We start from the raw sequence: 22,272 nt of genomic DNA on the forward strand, positions 1-22,272 counted from the left end.
AGTCTCAGAATTCACACTTGTCCTAATGAGAAATCTAGGTGGAATAAAGATCGCACCCATGTAGGTGGAAGTAGGCAAAAGCAAAAAGTGGGTTAACAGCATTTCATTGGGAGCTTTAACCAGAAATCACAGAGGTAGCTTATGGAACTGCCGGGAGACGGCCCAACAGCCTCCAGAGCTTCATTGCAACATACTCAAAGACTAATATGCGCCCAGCTAGAATCCTCTTGGAAACTGTGAGCCCTTCCCAATTCCACCATCACCCCAATTTAGTATTTAAATTGGTGATGTCCATTCCACCATCTAGATGTAGCATGATAAGAACGATATGATTCATGGGATCACAGGGTTCTGACAAACTTTGGTGACTCATGGAGTCCCAGTGTGTGGCAACTGGCTAGATGTGAGAACACCCTTTTCTCCTTAGGCGACGTGGCTGTTATTCCTCACAAGGAGCTGAAACCAGCATCTCTGCAGTTCAGCCCAGATGGTCTCGGAAGAAGTGACCTCCCTTTTCAACATGATTGCCATGCAAATATTGGGAGGAAGCTATCATGGCTCCCAGTCACCCCCAAAATCTTATTTTCTCCTCCCATGAACTTCCTTCATTATTGTAATTCTTCCCTGTACACTCAGCAGCCTTCACTAATTTAATCCCCTTTCTTTTGTCCTTCTCCAGATGATCAGTGTTCTTTACAAATGTCCCAAGGATTTGAGCCCAGCACTCCAGACACACTGGCTCTATTTAGTTCTTGCCTTACATCAGGTCTCTCCACCCTCCACCCTCCACAAAGACACCAAAATGACTTCCATGTCCACCCATAATATTCCTTTACTTAATAAACCTGGGTGGCTTCCTCTTGTCTTTGGGGTCCACTTGACATGCAAAGCCTCTCATAGTCCAGGCCCAATGATTTTCTCCCATTAGCCATTTCCTCTTTGGACTTCCATTTTGAAGAGCGACACAAGTCCATGAGCCTTCATTCCCCTCGGTGCTTTACTTCTTTCTGAAATTCAGTACCATAATTCCCCATCCATATACGGCATCTTCAACTGTTGAGTGCCCCATTTAGGGATTGTTTTCTGCCATTTAATTACTGGGATAGATAGTTTCTTTTTGTTTTATTTCTATCTGCGGGGCTTACACTAATAGGATGTTTGGTTTATTATGGCCTATATATTACATTGGGTAGGAGTGTGGAATATGTGGAAGTCATTGTAAAAATATGGGGTGGAGTCAAATTGTAACAAGCTTTAGACAATAAACTGAGGAGTTTGCTTTTTATCCCGGAGCTGCAAAGAATCCTTGAAGGGCCTTGTCAGGGAATGAGCCAGTGCCTTAGGAGATGATATGGCTGCTATGTGGAAGATGTGCTTCAAATCGGAAAAGGCCAGAGAATTACCCTAGGTAATTTAGTGCTTATTACAAAAAACCCAGAAGATATAATGATATCTAATGGCCAATTGGAACAGATCTCTTGCCTGACTTATTTCATTCCAACAAATGGTTTTCTAAGACTTAAATCTTAAGCCTCATGATAGGATGATTGATTGAAACTTTGTTGACACCTAGTAATAGTATCAGGTTTAGATAAGGTTGACTGGTTTCAACTCCTCTGTTTCCAAAGAAAGGCCAAAAAAATAGTCCCTGACTTTAAGGAAATACATTGTGTGCCAGACCTGAAGAAGTACCCACATTACTTTCCCATTATACAGATAAGGATACTGATATTATAACCAGCTAAATCCTTTGGCCCTGCTGACACTATTCTTAAGTATCAGAGGTGACTCTTGGGCCCAGGTTCCTTTTGACACCAGGCCCATTACTTTTTGAACCATATTAACTTTTTTTCTCTTATTTCAGAATTCAGAAGGAATAGGATGGGTCCATACAAGGCAATGCATATATGGAAGAATGGGCTGTTAACTCCTACTTACTGAATTCATCTGAAGCAAGCCCAGATTAATTATGCTCCGAAAACAGCAGAAAGCCAGACAGATTTTAAGTTTTTGAAGTTAAGATTTGAGCCATTTATAATGAAAAGAAAAAAGAATCTGGATAAAATAGAAATACTCATTCTGTGCACAGATAAAATACTGAAACTTATCTCAGTATAGCCTGCAAAGATGAAGGTGCCATTTTCAAGGCATGAATGTCCTATTTAAACTACAAAGGCTTCCCTGGGAGTATCAGAGTGGTAATGACAAAGCCCACATTCATCACCCCAGAGTCAGAATCCAAAGGGTCCCTTTCCTTCCAAAGAAGGTGGAAGAGAATAATTAAGGCTGACAAGTTTTATTGCTCCCAGATTGCCAAATTGAGAGATTCCTTCTTGAGTCAGTCTTATGTAACTAACATCATCTATTCAGGACCAAGGGCCATGATTTCACACTCTTGAAGCTTAAAAATGTAGACCTTGATCTGCTAGGAAGTTGAGCAATGAATCGGGAGGAGATTTCCAGGTGGAAGTCAAAGGAGATTTGGGGCACCAGTCAGACTCAGGGTGACTGAGCATGGGCAAAGTCAAATCAATGTCTGGCTCAGCTCTTGGAAAAATTAGGGAATATGGAGACAGGAGATCTCAGGCTAAACCCTGGCTCTCTTACTCACTACTAGTGTAAACTTAGCAAATCACCTCATTTCTTTTACTGTAAAATGAGCAATTCCATTTTTTCCCACCTATCTTTTTAATGATCAGATTATGCAAAGTTGTCCAGTTCCAGAGTTCAGATTTCACATTTCCCAGTGCCTGGTGGATTTCTCAATCAGCAGACATTAATTAAGCATCGTCCAAATGCCAGACACTGGGCAAAATAATCACTCATCACCTGGAGAGCCTGTCAAAAGCTCAGACTCAATGAGTCCAAAGGTAAAAATCATTGTCTTTCCTGCTCCCCCTCTGCTTCTCTTTCTAATATCATTCTTATTGATGGCTCTTCTATCTTCCTCACATAGAAACTCCATTTCTGTTGGTCAAACACACCACGCCATTGTGATTCTTTAGTCATTTCAATTATGTCTGACTCTTCATGACCACTTTTGGGGTTTTCTTGGCAAAAAATACTGGAGTGGTTTGTCATTCCCTTCTCCAGCTCATTTTACAGATAAGGAAACTGAGGTAAACAGAATTAAGCCAGCAAGTATCTTAGGCTGCATTTGAACCTCGGTCCTACTGACTCCAGGCTTGGTGCAATCCACCACACTGTTTAGCTCACCAGGCCACAGCATACCAAACCTCCACATTTTTAATGCTGACCTTCCTTCTTTTAGCTCTTCATGTTGACCAGTTGTCACGTTCTCTTGACACAACTCGACAGTGTGTCATCTATTCCCTCTTCTCCCTTTGCTGAATCACCATCTTATCTTCTTAATTATCCCAACAACAGACATTGTTTTTCCAGCCTATAGTATTTCCTCCTTTCAAGTATTTGATTCTTTTTCATTTTCTATATGGGATTTTGCCATGCTTCTGCTCCCAAACCTTCAATGGCTCCCAGTTTCTTAAAAGATTATGAGATATTGGATTACTTGAGGGAAGGGGGGGTGGGGATTGGAACACAAGGTTTTGCAAGGGTTAATGTTGAATAATTATCCATGAATTTGTTTTGAAACTACAAAGCTTTAATTAAAAAATATATTAAAAAATAAAAAGATTAGGCTCCAATTCCATAGCCTCAGAAATATAAAGCCTTCTGTAATAATCTGGCCCTACAGTCCTTCAAGAACATTTATATTCCTCTTATTTATGAGCACTAGGCTACAATCACCTTACTTTGCAACCGGCATCCCACTACTGGGCATTTATATATATCCAGTCCCAGAATACATTTCCTCCTTATTTCTATTTGATGAATTCTCTCTCTTTCCTTGAAAACTCACTTCAAAAGGTGCTTTGTCCTTGGGATTTTATCTGTTGCCCCAAGTTTAAGTGAGCTCTTTCTTTTCAAACTTCTTCTGAGCATTTTCTCCCTCTATTTCCTTTGACTTTATGATATTAGAGGGGGCAGTACCATTAAGGAGCAGGTTGGTTCCCCAAAAGCCCCCAAAGCTGCAAATCATAAAAGCCCTGAAGGAATTGCAAATCAGCCTTTACTGAGGCAGATGATTGGGAATGAAATAAATTGGAGGCAAGAGAGAAGAGGAGGGAGGTCAGAGAACAAAACTGCCTCTCATCTCCTTGTATCATTATCCTCCTCTCACATTCTGCTGGTCAGAATCAGAGCCCCAGAAGCCTCTAGCAGGTGGCTTCCACAACGCAGGACATTTAATGGGGTTGATATTCCTACAATTGGTTTCCCAAAGAATCAACTCACTAAGAATCCCAATTTGATGTCACAATCTTGCGGTTTGTAATCCCGGAGACATTTTTCTTCATTACCCAGTGAAGTTTTGCTTATAATTAAGAAATCCCCACGAGAATCATCCTTTCCAGAAAAGCAGAATCTCCCCTAGGTGTGGGATGTAAAGTTCCTTTGGGCTAAATGGATTCTGACATCAATCAGTGAAGACACTGGGCAGGAGTTAGATCCTCCTGACCCACAGTGGCCAATATGTATCCTCTCTAATAATATTATTAAAAACTGTTACAAGGGGGATATGTTGCCTCCTCCAGACACTTGTCTGGACTGAAGGGGATGCTTGTGGTGAGGTGCCAAGAGCAATAGAGTGCTGACTGTCTCTCCTCTCCTTTCCTTTTTACTCAAGCCAAATGGTCTGCACAAACATTTTGGCAGGGGGCTGTGGGTAATTGACAGCGTGCGCTCTGAGAAGAATCGGGATATCTTGTCTTTGGTGGAACCACCACAAATCCTGTAGTTAGGCTTTAAATGCAGACACAAAGGGGGAAGAAGGGCCAAATTTTCATTAATAGCAGGATCCGTGAATCACAATTGTCTAAGTGATCGGGAGCTTATAGAAATAAACTCACCTTCTTTCATATCAGCCATGTCTTCTGAGATACAACGGATCCTCGATCCTGAGTTTTAGTAAGATGAGGTATCTCAGCATGTCATTTTTGGCATCCACTACTCATAAGGAGTCTTTTCATTTCAATTCAATTCAGCTCCATCCAAAAAAACATTTTAAAATTTTGCTTTTATGGTTGTGTATACGTGTTTGGGTGTTTTAGGGATTAGTCCCAGTACTGGGAATACAACACAATGTCAAACATGGGAAACAATAAATCAGTGCCTTCAAAAACAAATTCTAGGGTTTAGGGGTGGGAGAATAGCACATGTACTGATCAGTAATTTTAAAAAATCAACCAATAGAATTTATTAAATACCAACTATATGCTAAGTCCAGTGCAAGTATCTGGGAATAACCAAAGAACAGCTGAACCATTTGTATCCTAAAGGTATTCAAATCTCATCTAAAAAAATAATATATCAGGAAGATACCAAATAGAAGCAAGGCATTTGGGGAGAAAAAAGCCTAGCAGCAGGCCTTGAGGCTCAGGAGAGGCTTTGGACAGACAATGGTATTTGATCTAAACCTTGAAGAGAACAAAGGTTTCTGAGAGAAAAGGATGAGGAAAGTTGCATTCCTGTCACAGGGAATAATGGCAGTTAATGCCAGGTTGGGAAAAGTTTAAAACATCAAATAGGGAAATTTATACTTCATTTTTGAGGTAGTAGGGAGCCACTGGAGTTCAGTGAGTAAGAGAATAATATGATCAGATCTGCTGCTTAGGAAAATCACTTGGAAGCTGAGTGAAAGATGATTTGCACTGGAGAGAAATTTTGGGTGAAAAGGCCAGTTATGAGAATGGCTGGATTTGAACTTATGAAAATGAGTCTCTGGGCCTGGAACTCTATCTACTGCCATCTTTACATAGATAAATAGTGTGTGTGTGTGTGTGTGTCTATGTATGGGACATATGTGTATATGTATATATGGGTATGTGCTATATGCACATGTTGATGGGTATGCATGTGGTATGTATTGTGCATATGAGTATATGTGTGTATGTATAAAGGTGTATATATATGTATATGTATATATATTTATATATAAATATGTATATATATAAATATATATGTATATGTGTGTATGTATAAAGGTGTATATATGTATATACATGTATATATATATATATGTATGTGTGTATATATATGTGTGTGTGTGTGTGTGTGTGTGTAAATGTATGTATATTTATCATGTCACCTTTTTCTGTGACATTGGTCTGGAGACTGTTGTCAAATTTTGGTTCCAAAAAAATAGAGACCAAACCATCTGAGCAGCTCTACTCAAGCCTAGTTGCATGGTACAGTCTGCAGGTGGGGAGTGAACCTGAATTGGGAGGCAGAGGGGTCTGGGTTTGAATTCTGGCATTGTCACTTCCTGTGTGGACTTGGACCAGTCACTGCTCTGGGCCCTTGTTTCCTCCTCTATAAAGTGAAATGGTTAGACTGGTTGACCTCCAAGGTCCCTTCAAGCCATAAATCTTTAATTCCATGATTTTTATTATGAAACTAATTCCTCATTTCAGTTCAGTTCAGAAACAGCCTATTTCTGTGGTCTCTACTCAAGCAAAATTCCCATGGATTTAAATTCCTCTGGGCTTTGAGGCTATAAGATTAACTCCAAAGTGACTGAATTCATTTTCTCATATCGAAAATATTAAGCTTTTTGGGTCTTTCCTGATTCTATTAGTTATTAGCGTACTTTCCTCCCTCAAAATATGATGTAGATCCTAATTGAATTTAATGCTATCTCTCCCATAGAGTCAAGCTCTTTTAGGCCAAGAATGATTTTATTTTGTGTTTGACATACTCCATGGCCAGTGCATAAATAGGCACTTAACAAAGGCGCTTTGGATTTGATTTCATAATACTGAGGTTTGACCCCCTAGTATCCTTTGAATCTCTCTCACTGATCACACTTTCTTTAATTGGCTCCATATCATCTCCATCCCCATCTAAAACTAGAATGTGAGTTCCCTGAGATGAACCTTTATGTGTCCCTCACTCAGCAGAGTGCCTTGCACAGTTATCAGAATAATATCAGATTTGCATAGTTCATTTTTTAAAATAATAGCTTTTTATTTTCAAAGCATATACTAAGCTACTTTTCAACATTTACCCTTGCAGAACCTCAAGCTCTTTAAGATTTGTATATATTAACTTAGGCACTTAAATATAATATATTTCCCAATATATTTTTACTTATTTCATTAAATATTTCTCAGTTATATGTAAACTTTTAAAATGTGTTTAAAATATTTTATTTCTATTTTCTCTCTCTTTCCCTCACTCTCTCTTCTTTCTCTCCAATGAGAAAGCAAGTAATTTGATGTCAAATATTCTTGTGCAATAATGCAAAACGTATTTCCATATCAGCATGTTGTAACAAAACACACACACAAACCTTCCTAGTGGGGAGAAGGGACTCAAACAAAAAAAAATTAAAATTAAAGGGAAAGAAGCAAAATAAGAAAAGTACGTTTCTACCTGCATTCTGAACCCACCACTTTTTTTAAATTTTATTTAGAATTTTTTTTTCCACAGTATATATTCATGAGTATTTTTTTTTATAATATAATATTATCCCTTGTATGAACCCACCACTTTCATCTCTAGACATAGATAAAATTTTCTACCAAAAGTTCTTTGGAATTATCCTGGATCAATGTATTTTTGAGAAGAAGTTATTCAGAGTTGCTCATCATTCCACATTGTTGTTACTATATACAGTGTTCTCTTGTTCTATTCACTTCACGTTGCATCAGTTCATAAAAGTCTTCCCAGGTTTTTCGGAAATAATTCTATTTGCCATTGCTTATAGCACAGTAGTATTCTATTGTAATACATTTTTAGTTGAATTTTTAAACCACTGTTTTACTATGACCACATCATTTTGTTTTCTCTGTCATGTCTGTAAGTATTTTGGAAACTGTTGATATGTTTTCCAGGAGGCAATTATCAAAGGATCATTTATAGATTATGGGTGAAGGAGAGTGGTTACAAGGCTCCCCAATGGCTCATTAATTGAGTTGGAATCAGAAGAAGCCTCCAAGTCTTATTTCCAGTCTCTGTCAGTACCGATTACCTTCCAATGTGTCTCACTCTTCCTATATATGCAAATAAACAGACAATAGTAGAAGCCAAGTGCTGGGGCCTGCATCTGTTTGGGAGGATGGTGATAATACTTAATAGGGAACTTTGTATTTTTCTTATGTAGATTCTACTCATTATTGAGTCATAGAGCATCTTGTGTGATTTATATAATTTCATATTTTGAGAATAAGATAGGTTTGTGCATATAAAGATTAGCTTTGGGTTTATATTTTGGGCCATACTAATTAATGTGGATGGAAAATAAAAGCGCATGTTTGGAATAAAGAAGGGTTGGATTGCACCAATAGAACTGATTTATTCTCACTGAAAGTGTTTAGGTCACTGAGTGTCTATTCTTTGGGAGAGAGTAGAACAGGGATCCTCAAGGTATAGCTCAGTGTTTTCTTAGGTTTGGGCTCTGAGATATGATGAAAGCTAGTCTGGCTCAAAATGTTTAAAAAGTCTTCAGAGAACCTACTACTGTATTCATTCCTGATGGGAATGATGATATCATGGAACCTTCCCTTGGGGATCGTTTACCACTTCTCATATGGGAAACCAGTTATCCAGGAGCCTCTTGGGAGAGGAGATTTTTTTATTCTCCCCTTTAGACCTTTGGACAAACTCAGGAGCTCTTGTGATCCATCTGGGTGATGACTGGGATACAGCGCTGTTCAGGGGCGGCCAAGTGGGATAAAAGATTAGGCATTATTCCCTGACTTGCCATATGCCAGTGGAGATGGGAAATCAGGCTTGTAATACTGTTTACTGATGATTCACCAGAAAAAAAAGTCCCTTATTCCCCTGGCCCTGTTTTGAAGTCCCCAACATCAATGATAGCCAACATAGTAAACTGGTCATTGTGACCTAACAGATAGAATGCTGGCCTTAGAGTCAAGAAATAATAGCTAAGAGTGAACATTTATATAGCACTTCCCTGTGCAGACTGCTTGGTGCTTAGAATTATTATCCCTCTCATTTTATAATTGAGGCACACAAAAGTTCTGACTTGCCTTGAGTCATACAAGAATAAGCCTCGAAGCTGGATTTGAATTCAGATCTTCTCCAAGTCTACTGCTCTGTAATTGATCATGCTGTCTAGCTGTCCCTACATTTGGATTCTACCTCTTAGTCCTATTAGTTGTGCCATCCTGGACAAGTTACCCCATCTGAGCTTCCATTTTCTCCTTTATGATAATAATGCTTGTAATAAAGGCTTCCTGGCTTGATCACAGACTCAAAAAAGACGAAATAAAAGAGTGTTTTGAACAACTTCAAAGCACCCTGTATATAAGGTGAGACAGTGTGGCATAGTAAGTAGAGTCAGCTTCAGAGTCAGAAAAACTTGGTTTCAAATCCTGCCCTTAACACATCCCGGCTGGACCAAACTAAACTTGAGAGTTTCAGATTCTCCCCTTTGACATGATTGTGTGGGCACCCTGCAATGATGGCAGAAAGTGATCAAATCCTGCTCCTTTATTAGGCTACTCATGTGAAGTTTTCTGCTTGGTTCAGTTAGTATATAAAAGTGTGAGCTGAACTTTGTCATTCAAGATTTTCCCACTGTGCTTCAGGATGCATCGCTAGCCCCTCACTGGCATATCCTAACCCCTCCCCAAGCATGTGTGCAGTGGAAACACACAAACAATAATTCTCTATGGCTGTTAATGATATGAACATGACAATTATGTTGCTAATAAGCAATTGTGGACCTAATTGGGGATTGGGAATTTATTATGTTTTAAAAAATCAAGTAAAATTTCCCTTTCTTTTTCCCCTCCTCTCCCCACCTTTACTTACTATTTTTTTAATCTTTCAGTTTAGTAGGTTTGTCTTATCTCCCAAATGAAACCCTCCATTCCTGGAGAAAGAACTTATGGAAAGAGAAGACAATGAAGAGAATAGAAAGTTGAAGTTAGGATTAGAAAAACTTGGGTTCAAGTCTCCCCCTGAACCCCTTTCCAGATGTGTGAGTCCATACCACCACAAGTATCACATTATCTGGAGCATCCCCTCCTGGGATTATTGGAGGATCAAGAGGCACTTTTGTATTTTAGCAATTTTGAGCAAGCAGCAGAACCCAAGCCATGGCAGGTATTTGCAGGAGCTTTTGTATATCTCACACTCAAACACAAGATGCAAAAGAGTATGAATCCCTCGACTGTATTTTCATGAGCATGCTAGATCCATTTGTAAGGCTGCTTTTATTGGGCTGAGCTGGGTACCTTCACTTACTCAGTTCTCTCATTCCTGAAAGGCGGATGTTGATATTAGTCATCCAGCTTCCTCATAAAAAACCTTGAAGGATTATTCAGCTAAGCACTCTGACCAGCTGTCCTCCTTCTTCACTAAGCATGCATCAAGAAGAAAGGAGCTTAAAATGAAGCTTGAGGGATTCTATTCAAAATGAAGAATTTCCTGCAGTTTTTGGTTATAAAAATGTGGAAGTTGGGAATCTCTTCCAGAGATTTGTCAATATGGAGCAGCTGCCCCTCTGTCTTAGACACGGAATCTTCCTGAAGGGCAAGAGACTGGAAGTGATGATCTCCTCAAGTTCCTTCTAGCTCTATGATCCCTTGATTCCTCACCTCAGTTTCCTCAACTGTAAAATGGGGATCTTTTGCATGGTTTTTGCAGCGACTTATATGAGAAATCTGTAAATTTTAAACAAAATTGTCAACATGAAAGTGTTAGCTGTTATTACCATTCTCATTACTAGTAGTCTATGACCTGAACATATTGAGGAGAGGATAATGTAGTCGAAAATACTTGGAAAATGTTGAAACCCCTTGCCCCAAACACACAGACATGCCCACTTCTTCAATATGTGTTAGTAAATGTTTATTCACTCCTGACTATTGACTTTATTCATCTGCAAATCACTGACCCCAGACCCACAGATCAAACATAGGAAGCAGGTTCAAAATTCATTCAGACTACTACTTTATTGGCTCCCTTCAGGAAACTGAGGAGGAGTTAAAGGTTTCAGTGGTAAGACTGTATTTTTTGATGATGCAAATCCAAGCCTTCTGCCCTTTGGTACTTTCAGTCCCTCCATAACCAGCTAGCTAGCTAAAGTTAGGGTATTGTTTTAAGGCTTGTGTTTATATATTCTTTGGTGCTTTGAATATATATATATATATATATATATATATATATATATATATATATATATATATATATATATATATATATATATATAATTATATATATATATATATATATAATTATATATATATATATAATTTGGTACTTTGTATATTATATCTATATCTATATATATTATTTGATACTTTGTGTATTATATCTATCTATATCTATATCTATATATCTATATCTATATATATCTAGCTAGCTAGCTAAAGTTTGGGTATTGCTTTAAGGCTTATGTTTATATATTCTTTGGTGCTTTGTGTATTTATATACATATATATATATGATTTAGTATTTTATGTATTATATCTATCTATATCTATATATCTAGCTAGCTAGCTGAAGTTTGGGTATTGTTTTAAGGCATGTGTTTATATATTCTTTGGCACTTTGTGTGTGTATATGTATATATATATATATATATATATACATATATATATATACATATATATATACACACACATATATATGTATGTATATATATAGAATTTGGTACTTTGTGTATTATATCTATCTATATCTATATCTATATATATTTAGCTAGCTAGCTAAAGTTTGGGTATTGCCTTAAGGCTTGTGTTTATATATTCTTTGGCCCTTTGTGTGTGTATGTATATATATATATATATATATATATATATATATGTATATACATATATATGTATATATATATACATATATATGTATGTATATATATATAATTTGGTACTTTGTGTATTAGTATCTATATCTATATATCTATATCTAGATATATCTAGCTAGCTAGCTAAAGTTTGGGTATTGCTTTAAGGCTTGTGTTTATATATTCTTTGGTGCTTTGTGTATTTATATACACATATATATATGTATATATATATGTATATATATAAAAAATATAATTTGATATTTTGTGTATTATGTATATCTATATCTAGATATATCTAGCTAGCTAGCTAAAGTTTTGGGTATTGTTTTAAGGCTTGTGTTTTTTTACACATATATGTATATGTGTGTGTTTGTGTGTATATATGATGTTATGTGACTTTCCCAGTCACTCTGGATAGAGAAACTATTATTATACCCATGTTACAGATGGGAAAATGAGCCTCAGAGTGATAAGGACCTGGCCAAGAATAGAGTTAGTCAGTATCTGAAGTAGGATTTGAACTCAGGCCTTCTTAACTACAGAGTAACTAAGTGGTGCTGCAGTGGACAGAGCACTGGGCCTGGAGTCAGATTCATCTTTGTGAATTCAAATCTGACTACAGACACTGGCTGTGTGATTCTGGCAAGTCATGTGATCCTGTTTGCCTCAGTTTCCTCATCTGTAAAGTAAATTGGAGAAGGAAATGGCAAACTGCCCTAGTATCTTTCCCAAGATGCCACCAATTACCAAAATCCCAAGAGTCACAAAGAACCAGCCATGTCTGAACAACAGCGTCACAACTTCTCAAACCCAGGTCTGGGGACCCACACACTAAGTTTGCTCTCTGCTTCCTAGACTGTTTCACAAGCTTGGCAGGATCTGCCGTCCATCCCACTGTCCATGGAGCTCCAGACCTGGGTCTCTAGAACAAGCTTGTTTGCCACGGCCAGGTCAGGCTTGTAGGCTTGCTAAATCCCTAATTCAGTAAAACGTAAATTCCGAAAGAATAATATTATCCTGTGGTAACTGTCAGAAGCTTATAGAGAAAATCCCAGCTCACTGTCACCATTTACAGAGCGCCAGAGGTCAGATAACCTTGGCTCTAACGGTATTTATTCCTGGAATTCACCAGGGGTCGGAGGTTTTGCTGATCTAAAAGTGAAGCCGTGTCCCTCCATTGTTTGTGCCAGCAGTCTGGAGCCTGGCCGGACTGGAACACAGTAGGTTTGGAATAGACTTTTGTTGATTGATTGATGATTGATTGAGTGAGTTCAAGGTGTTGTTCTCAAGATATAAAAGAAGCCGGGGTCACGTCTTATCCTCTGAGGAGAAAGGTGTTTTCTTTCCTTCAGTTTGGACAGGCCGGCTTCCTGCCATCACGCAGGCGGGGAGGCCGACTATGGCTGTCAGTGGGAAAACATCTGCTGCATGAATCTATAGATGAGCTCTGGGTTTTCTTTTTCTTTTGTCCCCCTGCTTCACGCCATTTATAAGGACTGACCTAATGAACTTCATTTATTGACCTGTTTCTCTCCATGTGTTCCTCTCTCCTGTGCCGTTTTCTCAGGGACAGCCATTCTTGGAGCCCCAGCCCGGACACGCGCTCCCGACGTACCAAGCTCCGCTGGCAACCGTCAGTGCAGAAGCCTTTGACCAACACCTACTGGTCTCCAGGACCCGCTCATCCCCTGTGGTCCCCATGGTGCCTCGTCCAGCGACGGATCAGACCCTCCAACGTGCCTCTGAGACTGGTACGCCTCCCCAAGGACTTCTCTCTAGCAAAGCGGGCCAAATGCCTCACTTTAAGTGCCCTCCATGCCTCCAGGGATAGGCAGGTCCTCCTTGAACCTCCTTCACCCTATTTTTACAAGGTTGAGTTGGCCACAAGACAATTGGCGCAACTAATAAATTTGGGGCTTAGCAATTATAGCCCCATAAATCGTTATCTTATACCAGGCACATTAACAGGTGCACGGTCCCTTCGGAAAAAGAGAGAAAGAGCACAAATATCCATGTCAAAAACCATTTTTCCTCATTTAGTTGACATTTTCTATAGGTCTTAGTGCCAGCTTCCCTCCTTCCTCCTCCACAGTGTTGGCTTCTGGCCATTAGGACAAGCTGAAAGGGGCACTCACCACTCAGCCTTCCTCCTTGATTCCAAAGGGAAATGTAATTATGGGCAGGGAGGTATTTTCCTCTCCAGAAGCCTTTCCCGATGAATGGTGCACAGGAACAAACCTGCCACAAGAACTTGGTGGGGATCTGATACACATTTTCCCTCCCCCCTTTCCTAGGCACTTGGGGGGGAGAAGGGGCCTTTGGCTAAACTTTCCATCCAGCAGCAGTGAAACAGTTTTGTCTTATAGGACAAGATGAAGGATTCCAAGGCAGGAGCAGTTATTCTGGTGAAATTTTAGGAGCAGGATTAAATCTGCTGTGTGTTCACAGACATGTGCATATACACAACCACAATTGGGTGCCCACATAATCTGTAGAGAAGCACAGTCTCATCCCCAGGTACTTCTTGTGGCCCGGAGGTGAGCCTACATCCTCATAGTCTCTATCAGCTTTGGACTATCCTTCCATGTTGGACAAACTTGAGGAAGTTTGAAAAACTGGTCTCTTTTCCAGAGACCAACCTAGGTCAGTTTGGAGATTCTCCTGACCAAACGAGGGGCCCGGCTTCCTTCCCAGATGCGAGATGCTCAAGCCTTCAGAGACGGTCCCTTATCTGTAGAATAGAGAGAATTAGGGAAAGAAGGAAGCTTTTATTAGGCACTTACTGTGTGCTCGAAATTATGCTGGACACTTTTTATCAATGTTGCCTCAGTGGGTCAGGGAGGGAATCCATGTGTGTCTGTTAGCAAGATGCCTCTTTGGGGAATTTTTTTTTTTAACTCAGAGCAAGACCTTGTTGTTTTTTTTTTGTGGCTTTGTGTCCTCATGCAACCCTCCATGGCTGCAAAGGCTAAAATACCTTTCCCGAAATCCTGAGCCTAATCCTTGATACCATCTGAGATTCATGGGCGATGTGCGGCCGGCCAAGCTCTTTCGCTTTGATGGCTATCGCTGATGAAGCTGGCCTAGGAATTCCTCTTTATAATGTGCTATACCACAAGCCAGCATTCCAGGCCCTCGCCGCCTTGCCGACATTAACCGCTTCCTGTGATCCTTCTTGTTTCTGGGCCGGAACAGTTCAGCCAACGTGTTCCAAATGACCCAGGGCCTCTGTGTGGCCAGCGTGGAAGCTTCTTATTCCTTGGCTCCCGGGCATTCTTGGTGGGCCCCATTGGGGTGTGTAGGAAGAATTTGTTCACCATATGCAAGGATATATTGCAGGGGGGCAAGTCTCTCAGAAACCTGGTGCCTTTCCCAGAAAGAGAAACCCCCTTCTCATTTTCAGGTGAATCTTTTTGTTCTCACCAAATAATAATATCTGCCTGAGGACGAGAGATCTCTCCTTTAGCACCTCCTTTCCCATCTTCCCAACCTTCCTAAGGAAGATGTTTGCTTAAGTTTTAAAGAATGGCCCTCTGGGGCCCACATGTCTCCTCCTGGAGCATGGTTTCCTCCCGATAACATTTTCTTTTCTTGGTCTGTTGGAGAGCGTTATGGAGGGTGACGCTTTCCTGATGCCTTTTCATTCCCGGAGTTTGTTTCCTCCCTTCATTGACTCCCTTGAGGTGGGATGGGGTAGGGGGAGGTTGGTGGTCAGAGAACAGTGCCATGGAAAGGACGATTCCATTCGGACAATCAGCCACTCCGATCCAAGGTCACTGAAGCACGTGCTCAGGATGGCTCACTCGCAGTAATGAGAGCAGGCATTGCTATCGTGCTCATGGCTGTGCGATGCACTTAATGTCACCTGTCTTAGTAGAGCCTCTCAGCAGCGGTCTCCATTTTACAGATGTGGAAACTGAGGCTAAAGAGCTTTAGTAGCAACTAGTTATCAGACCTGAAACCCAACTCTTACTGGCTCCACATCCAGTGCCATAGCCACTCTACCAAGAATGAAATAGTCTCTGCCCTCAGAGAGCTTATGTTTTCTTAGAACTGAAATGAAATGTGGCCCAAAATCCAATAATAAAATATTCTCAAGCAAAGGGCAAGAGGGAAAGGGGACTTTCATCTCAGAACCTCCCTCTCCTGGATCCCTAAGAGGGGCCTTGAAGGCTCAGCCTCTTGTTCTGATAGCTGGTGAGATCATCATTCGGTTCAATGAATCGCTTGTGGAGGGGGATGATTTCGCTTTTATGTGCTCCTCCCTAGGGAAGTTATACAGGCAGGGCATGTCCCCTGCTCCTGGCATATCCTGGTGCCCTCTTGTATTTCACAGACAGGAGGATCTTAGATAAAAGAAGGAAACCATTATATGGTGCTTTGCTCTGCAGATATCTTTTATTCTCACACCAATCAGAAAAAGTTATCATTCTCCCCATTTTACAGATGAAGAAACTAAGTGGGAAGGAGCTTGAGGGACTTGCTTAGGATGAATGTTTGTGTTGGATTTTGGACCCAGGTCATCCTGATGTCACTGAGCCACCAGTGAGTCACTAAAGAGCGAGAACTGAGGCTCTGGGAAGTTCAGGGTCACATGGGAACAAAGGCAAGATTCAAACTGAGGTTCTCTTGCACCAAACTCTACTCATTAAATGAAAAGTAAATCCTTGGCTATATCAGACACTTGGCTTTCATAAATTAGACATTGAGAAGGAAAACTACATGGGTAATTATTGGCTGTTTATTCAGAATGATCAGGGACAACTTTTTAGTTCAAATTCCTCCAGCTTTATTAGCACTTAATAGAAAAGACACTCAGTGTATTGTTAAAGGCGCATGCTTGGGATGGGCTTTAGCACCTCCTACTCCCCATGAAATGGACAGATGCATTTATTCATCCATCCACCCATCGGTCTATAGATGTGCATATCTAATTTTGATATACGTATGGCAGATTTGCATTCCTATTCAGAATCCAAAGGAAATGAAATCCACACTCTTTGCTCTACCACCTACATGTGGCTCTGGCTTAACTCCATACCCTAATTTCCCCTCTAAGCCACATGTTATTATAATGCACATGATATCAGAGCTCATTTCTGGGTGCACCTTTTTTTTAATGTCACGAGTGCAGAAAAATCTAAAGGCCTTTGCTCTTTTTTCTGCCTAAAGAATGATGAAAATTCCCTTATTTGACTTTTCAAACACCACTGTCGATCCCATCTCTTGATGTTATTTCTTATAGTTCTAAAAGGGAAGGTGTCTTAACTCAACTCCCTGGGCTGGAGCACGGATACCAGAATCAGCTCTACTCAGTAGGGAGGCACTGGGATTAAAAGAAAGAGTCCTAATGTATAGAGATTTCAAGGTCCCTTAATTACTACTGGGTGCCCTGGTGATCTTGTTGATTCAGTGGTATGCCTGAAGTCACGGAGCAGATTCATAATTGGACCTTAGAACCCAGCCAATCCCAACAAATTCGTTTTTCAGATGAAAAAACTGAGGCACAGAAAGATTTATGACCAATCCATGATGGCTTTGATATGAAGCCAAGAGCCTTGGATGTTGGACAGCACTTTCAGGTCTGCTTGGGGTCCAAATAGGAACCTGGCTAGGATCCACCTTTGGAGATGAATTACCAGTGGTCTAAGACGAGAAGAGAGACTGGGACCTTCTTCATCTAGGGTTTGGCAAAGGCTGCTGCCTTCTTGATTGTGGTCATTAATAAGAAAGACTTTTATTTATTTGTTTATTCTTCTGTGTATCTATTTGACTATTTATAATTTGATGCTTTTATTTATTTGTATCTTATTTTATTTTGGGCAAAAGGGAGGGTTTTTTTTTTTTTTTTTTTGCTCTCAAACCAATTTAATTTCATGATTCTGTATCCAGACCATATCCTGACAAGAATTCCTCTGGGATTGCAGGTTCTAGTTCATAGAATCACGTGATTATAGGAGAAGCATTTAGAACACCACCCTGACATTTTAAAGATGAAGAAACGGAGGCTCAGGGAGCTGACTTCCCAGAGTCAGATAGGTATTGAGGGTCAGCGGCAAAACTGCAGAATTGGAATTCAATTCTCTTGGTTACAGGCCAGGGCCCCAGTATCATCCCCCTCCATTGAACATGTAGATAAATAAAAACTGATCATCGATTTTATTGATTTAATGTGATATATTCTTCATATTTATTAATTCGATGCAATAGATTTTAATGATATAATGATGATTTAATGATATATGAGAAACATCTTACAAGCATAAATATATAAATTTATGTATGTATGTATAAGCATATATATATGCAAATATACAAATACATTCATATCTAAGTAGGTAGATGAGGGACGGATGGATAGATGGAGAAATAGATGCCTAGCTAGCTAGATGTCTGAGAAAACAAGCATGCACAGAAACAGCCTGCCCCTCTGTCTGAGGGCATCCAGCCTTAGCCTAGGACTCAAATGAGGTTTTGACCATCTTTTAGGATGTAGATGGATTGTGATCTTCACTATGAGGGGAGAACCTCCCTCCCTGGCCCACTCCCCCATCCCCCATACATATCTGCTGGAATTCCAGACCCAGGAAGGCCTGAAGGATGTTCCTGAGCAGTTCCTTAATCTGTGCTTGTTGTGTTCTTTCCCTATGGAAGGCGTGGTGTATGACGCTCTGATGCTGAAACACCAGTGCATCTGCGGCCGCTCTGCCCTTCATCCTGAGCATGCTGGGAGAATCCAGAGCATCTGGTCACGTCTGCAAGAAACAGGGCTCCTGAGCAAGTGTGAGGTAAGAAAAGAACAGACCGCTGCTGCTGGCCAAGGGAATGGTGTCCAGAGGGCAGTGAGTGGATGGAGGGCAATCGGCACCGGAGAAGGCTCTTCTTCACTGTGGGCTCTCCATGCCAGTGAAATCCTAACTCGTATCAAAGGGAAGAGAGGGAGGAAAAAGATTCCTCTTGCTTTGTCTTGGACTAATGTCTAAAATGAAAATTTATCAAAAATCTCCCCCAATACCTAATGGTTTTGGTACCATCACTTGTACTGAGTCCACATGTTAGGAAGAGACATGACAAATTGTAAGGCATCCAGAAAAAGTGATAGATTATGTATACACAAAAAAATGAAGGAAACAGAATTAATTGTGTACAAATCACTGGGCTTGGGGCCGGGGATACTGCTACCACTAATAAAAATAAAAAGCAGATAGAACTTGTGTTTAAGGAATTTACATTTTAATGTGAGAAACAGTATAACTGGGGCAATGATGGCCAGGAAGGAATTCTTTGTTCCAGAAATTTGTTGGAATGATGGCTGACTTGTCCCTCCTAGGACAATGGAAGAGTTTGTCATGGTTCATGGTTCTAGAACTGAAGGAAGGAAAGTTGGGGAGAGAGAAGAGATTGGGGGAAAAAGAGTAGAAGTTGAGCAAAAAGGAGTATGTAGAGAAGGTGAGCAGAGAGGAGAAAGTGGAGGGCACTCCTCCAGTGGGAGGCACTTAAGTAGATTATTTCTTGAATAAACTTTGATCTCCAGTGACGAAAGTTGGCTCTCTTGTGTTCTCATGGCCTCTAACCCAGAAGAGTTTTGAACACCTGAGATTAAGCCAAACTCCATAAATGTATTTTCTAGAGTCATCTAACTAGATGGCGGCATGGGAACAGTCTGGTTCTTCACTAAACTTGTGAAATTCCCTTCAGTGCCTGAGAAATTGACAGTGATGTAAGAAGGAGGAGAGGGAACTTGTTGAATTCTGTGATTGAAAATCCCTATTAGACAAATTGGGAAAATATTTTTAAAGTTAAAGGTTCTGACAAAGGTCTCATTTCCAAAATATATAGAGAACTGACCCTAATTTATAAGAAATCAAACCATTCTCCAATTGATAAATGGTCAAAGGATATGAACAGACAATTCTCAGATGATGAAATTGAAATTATATCCATTCATATGAAAGAGTGTTCCAAATCACTATTGATCAGAGAAATGCAAATTAAGACAACTCTGAGATACCACTACACACCTGTGAGATTGGCTAAGATGACAAGAAAAAATAATGATGAATGTTGGAGGGGATGTGGGAAAACTGGGACACTGATACATTGTTGGTGGAGTTGTGAAAGAATCTAACCATTCTGGAGAGCAAGTTGGAACCATGCTCAAAAAGTTATCAAACTGTGCATACCCTTTGATCCAGCATTGCTGCTATTGGGCTTATATCCCAAAGAAATACTGAGGAGGGGAAAGGGACCTGTATGTGCCAAAATATTTGTGGCAGCCCCTTTCGTAGTGGCTAGAAACTGGAAGATAAATGGATGTCCATCCATTGGAGAATGGTTGGGTAAATTATGGTATATGAAAGTTATGGAATATTATTGTTCTGTAAGAAGTGACCAGCAGGAGGAATACAGAGAGGCTTGGAGAGACTTACATCAACTGATGCTGAGTGAAACGAGCAGAACCAGAAGAAAGCTGTACACCTCAGTGCTGTATGAGGATGTATTCTGATGGAAGTGGAGATCTTCAACATAAAGAAGATCCAACTCACTTCCAGCAGATCAATGATGGACAGAAACAACTACACCCAGAGAAGGAACACTGGGAAGTGAATGTAAATTGTTAGCACTACTATCTATTTACCCAGGTTACTTATACCTTCGGAATCTAATACTTAATGTGCAACAAGAAAATGGGATTTACACACATATATTGTATCTAGGTTATACTGTAACACATGTAAACTATATGGGATTGCCTGCCATCGGGGAGAGGGAGTGAAGGGAGGGAGGGGATAATTTGGAAAAATGAATACAAGGGATAATGTTATAAAAAAAATTACTCATGCATATATACTGTCAAAAAATGTATAAATAAAATTAAAAAAAAGAAATAGATATTCCATGAGGAGATAAAAGCAGCATCACTGTTTCCAGATGGATGTGTCCACTTAGGAGTATTTGGGTCTCATAAATGCTAACATGGCTGGGGATGGAACTAGAAAAATTCAGCCATCACTGCCCCAACTTGCCCAACTTATGGACACACGGTTAGGTTTTTGTAACTGTTGTTTATTTACTTTTTAAATTTAAAAACAAGAGTGAATGTGGAAAGCTAATAATAATAGAAAAAAAGTAAAATAGATGTTTTTACACCTGTTTAGAAAGTGATAAGAGAGTAGCTACATTACCATAATAAACACAAAATGGGGAATGGAGAGGGACAGGGGGTATTCTCATCATCGTGTGCATCATATGATCATTGTTGGTGTCTGAATAAGTAAGGGTGTGGAAGATCAATGTTTTTGTCTCAAAGTTTGGCTGCAGGCTAGAAGTATTTTAAAGTGAACACTTAAAGAAGTTCCTTTATAGTCTTTAAAAATAATTATCATTTTTCTCTATGTTGTAATCTAGTCATGGACTAATCCAATTGGGAGAGAGCTAAGTGATACAGTGGATTGAACTCTGAGCCTGGATGCATCTTCACAGTTCAAATCTCTCCTCAAACCCTTACTAATATGATTCAAGCAAGTTACTTAATACTGTTTGCCTCAGTTTCCTCATCTGCAAAATGAGCTGGAGCAGAAAATGCCAAATCTCTCCAATATCTTTGCCAAGAAAACTCTAAATGGAATCACAAAGATTCAAGTTATGATTTACCACAAAAATCACGTTGTGATTTCAATAACTGAACAGTAGCAGCAACAACAATTACAACAGTGCAATTGGCCATTTCAATGGCATTGCTCTAAGACTGAAAGTGGTAGAGCAACTGCTGGTTGCCATTGCAGAGGGCATTCTTCTCTGGGAGTTCCCTGTGCAAATCCAATGCAGAAAACATGGCATAAAATAATCCATTGTCCCTTTCTTAATTCCATCCCATCCATTTTAATTGAATGGTGTTTCTGATTTTGCTAAAGAGCTAGTCACACAATTCTGCAATATTTTAGCCCATCAGGGCAAAGTGACCAGGGCAACCATTAATTGTCAAGCCTTTGCCAGTTCTCAGGCAAAATATGTTTCTTCTTTTCTGAGCTCCCCATTTCTCAGGGCTTCCTTCTTGGGAAAGGAGTCTGTAACTTAATAGATTCGATAGAATTGCCAGAACACCCACTTGGTGAAGTGACTCACTCAGGATCATACAGCCAGTGATAAAGGCAGGGCTAGAGATTGGTTCTTCTGGCTCCAAGACCTGCTCTCTTCACTTCACCATAATGCCAAACCACAGATAAATTATTTTTTTAAATAATAGCTTTTTTATTTTCAAAATACATGCAAAGATAGTTTGCAACATTTACCCTTGCAATGCCTTGTGTTCCGAATTTTCTCTCTCTCTCCTCCCATTCTCTTCCCTAAGCAGCAAGTAATCCAAAATATGGTAAACATGTATAGTTCTTCTTTACATATTTCTACTGTTATCATGCTGCACATGAAGAATCAGA

The 22,272-nt window shown here is 39.8% G+C and overlaps 1 protein-coding gene across 1 annotated transcript in view; it reads left to right on the top strand.

Annotated features, from left to right (window-relative positions):
* The window catches only part of HDAC9 (histone deacetylase 9), a 697,702-nt gene that overhangs the window by 413,780 nt on the left and 261,650 nt on the right, over window positions 1-22,272 (top strand). The window contains 2 exon segments of the mRNA XM_074268892.1: window positions 13,410-13,587; window positions 18,491-18,624. Coding sequence (XP_074124993.1) covers window positions 13,410-13,587; window positions 18,491-18,624 — 312 coding nt within the window.

This window comes from Sminthopsis crassicaudata, chromosome 5 (assembly GCF_048593235.1).
Source record: "Sminthopsis crassicaudata isolate SCR6 chromosome 5, ASM4859323v1, whole genome shotgun sequence".
Taxonomy (NCBI): Eukaryota; Metazoa; Chordata; class Mammalia; order Dasyuromorphia; family Dasyuridae; genus Sminthopsis; species Sminthopsis crassicaudata.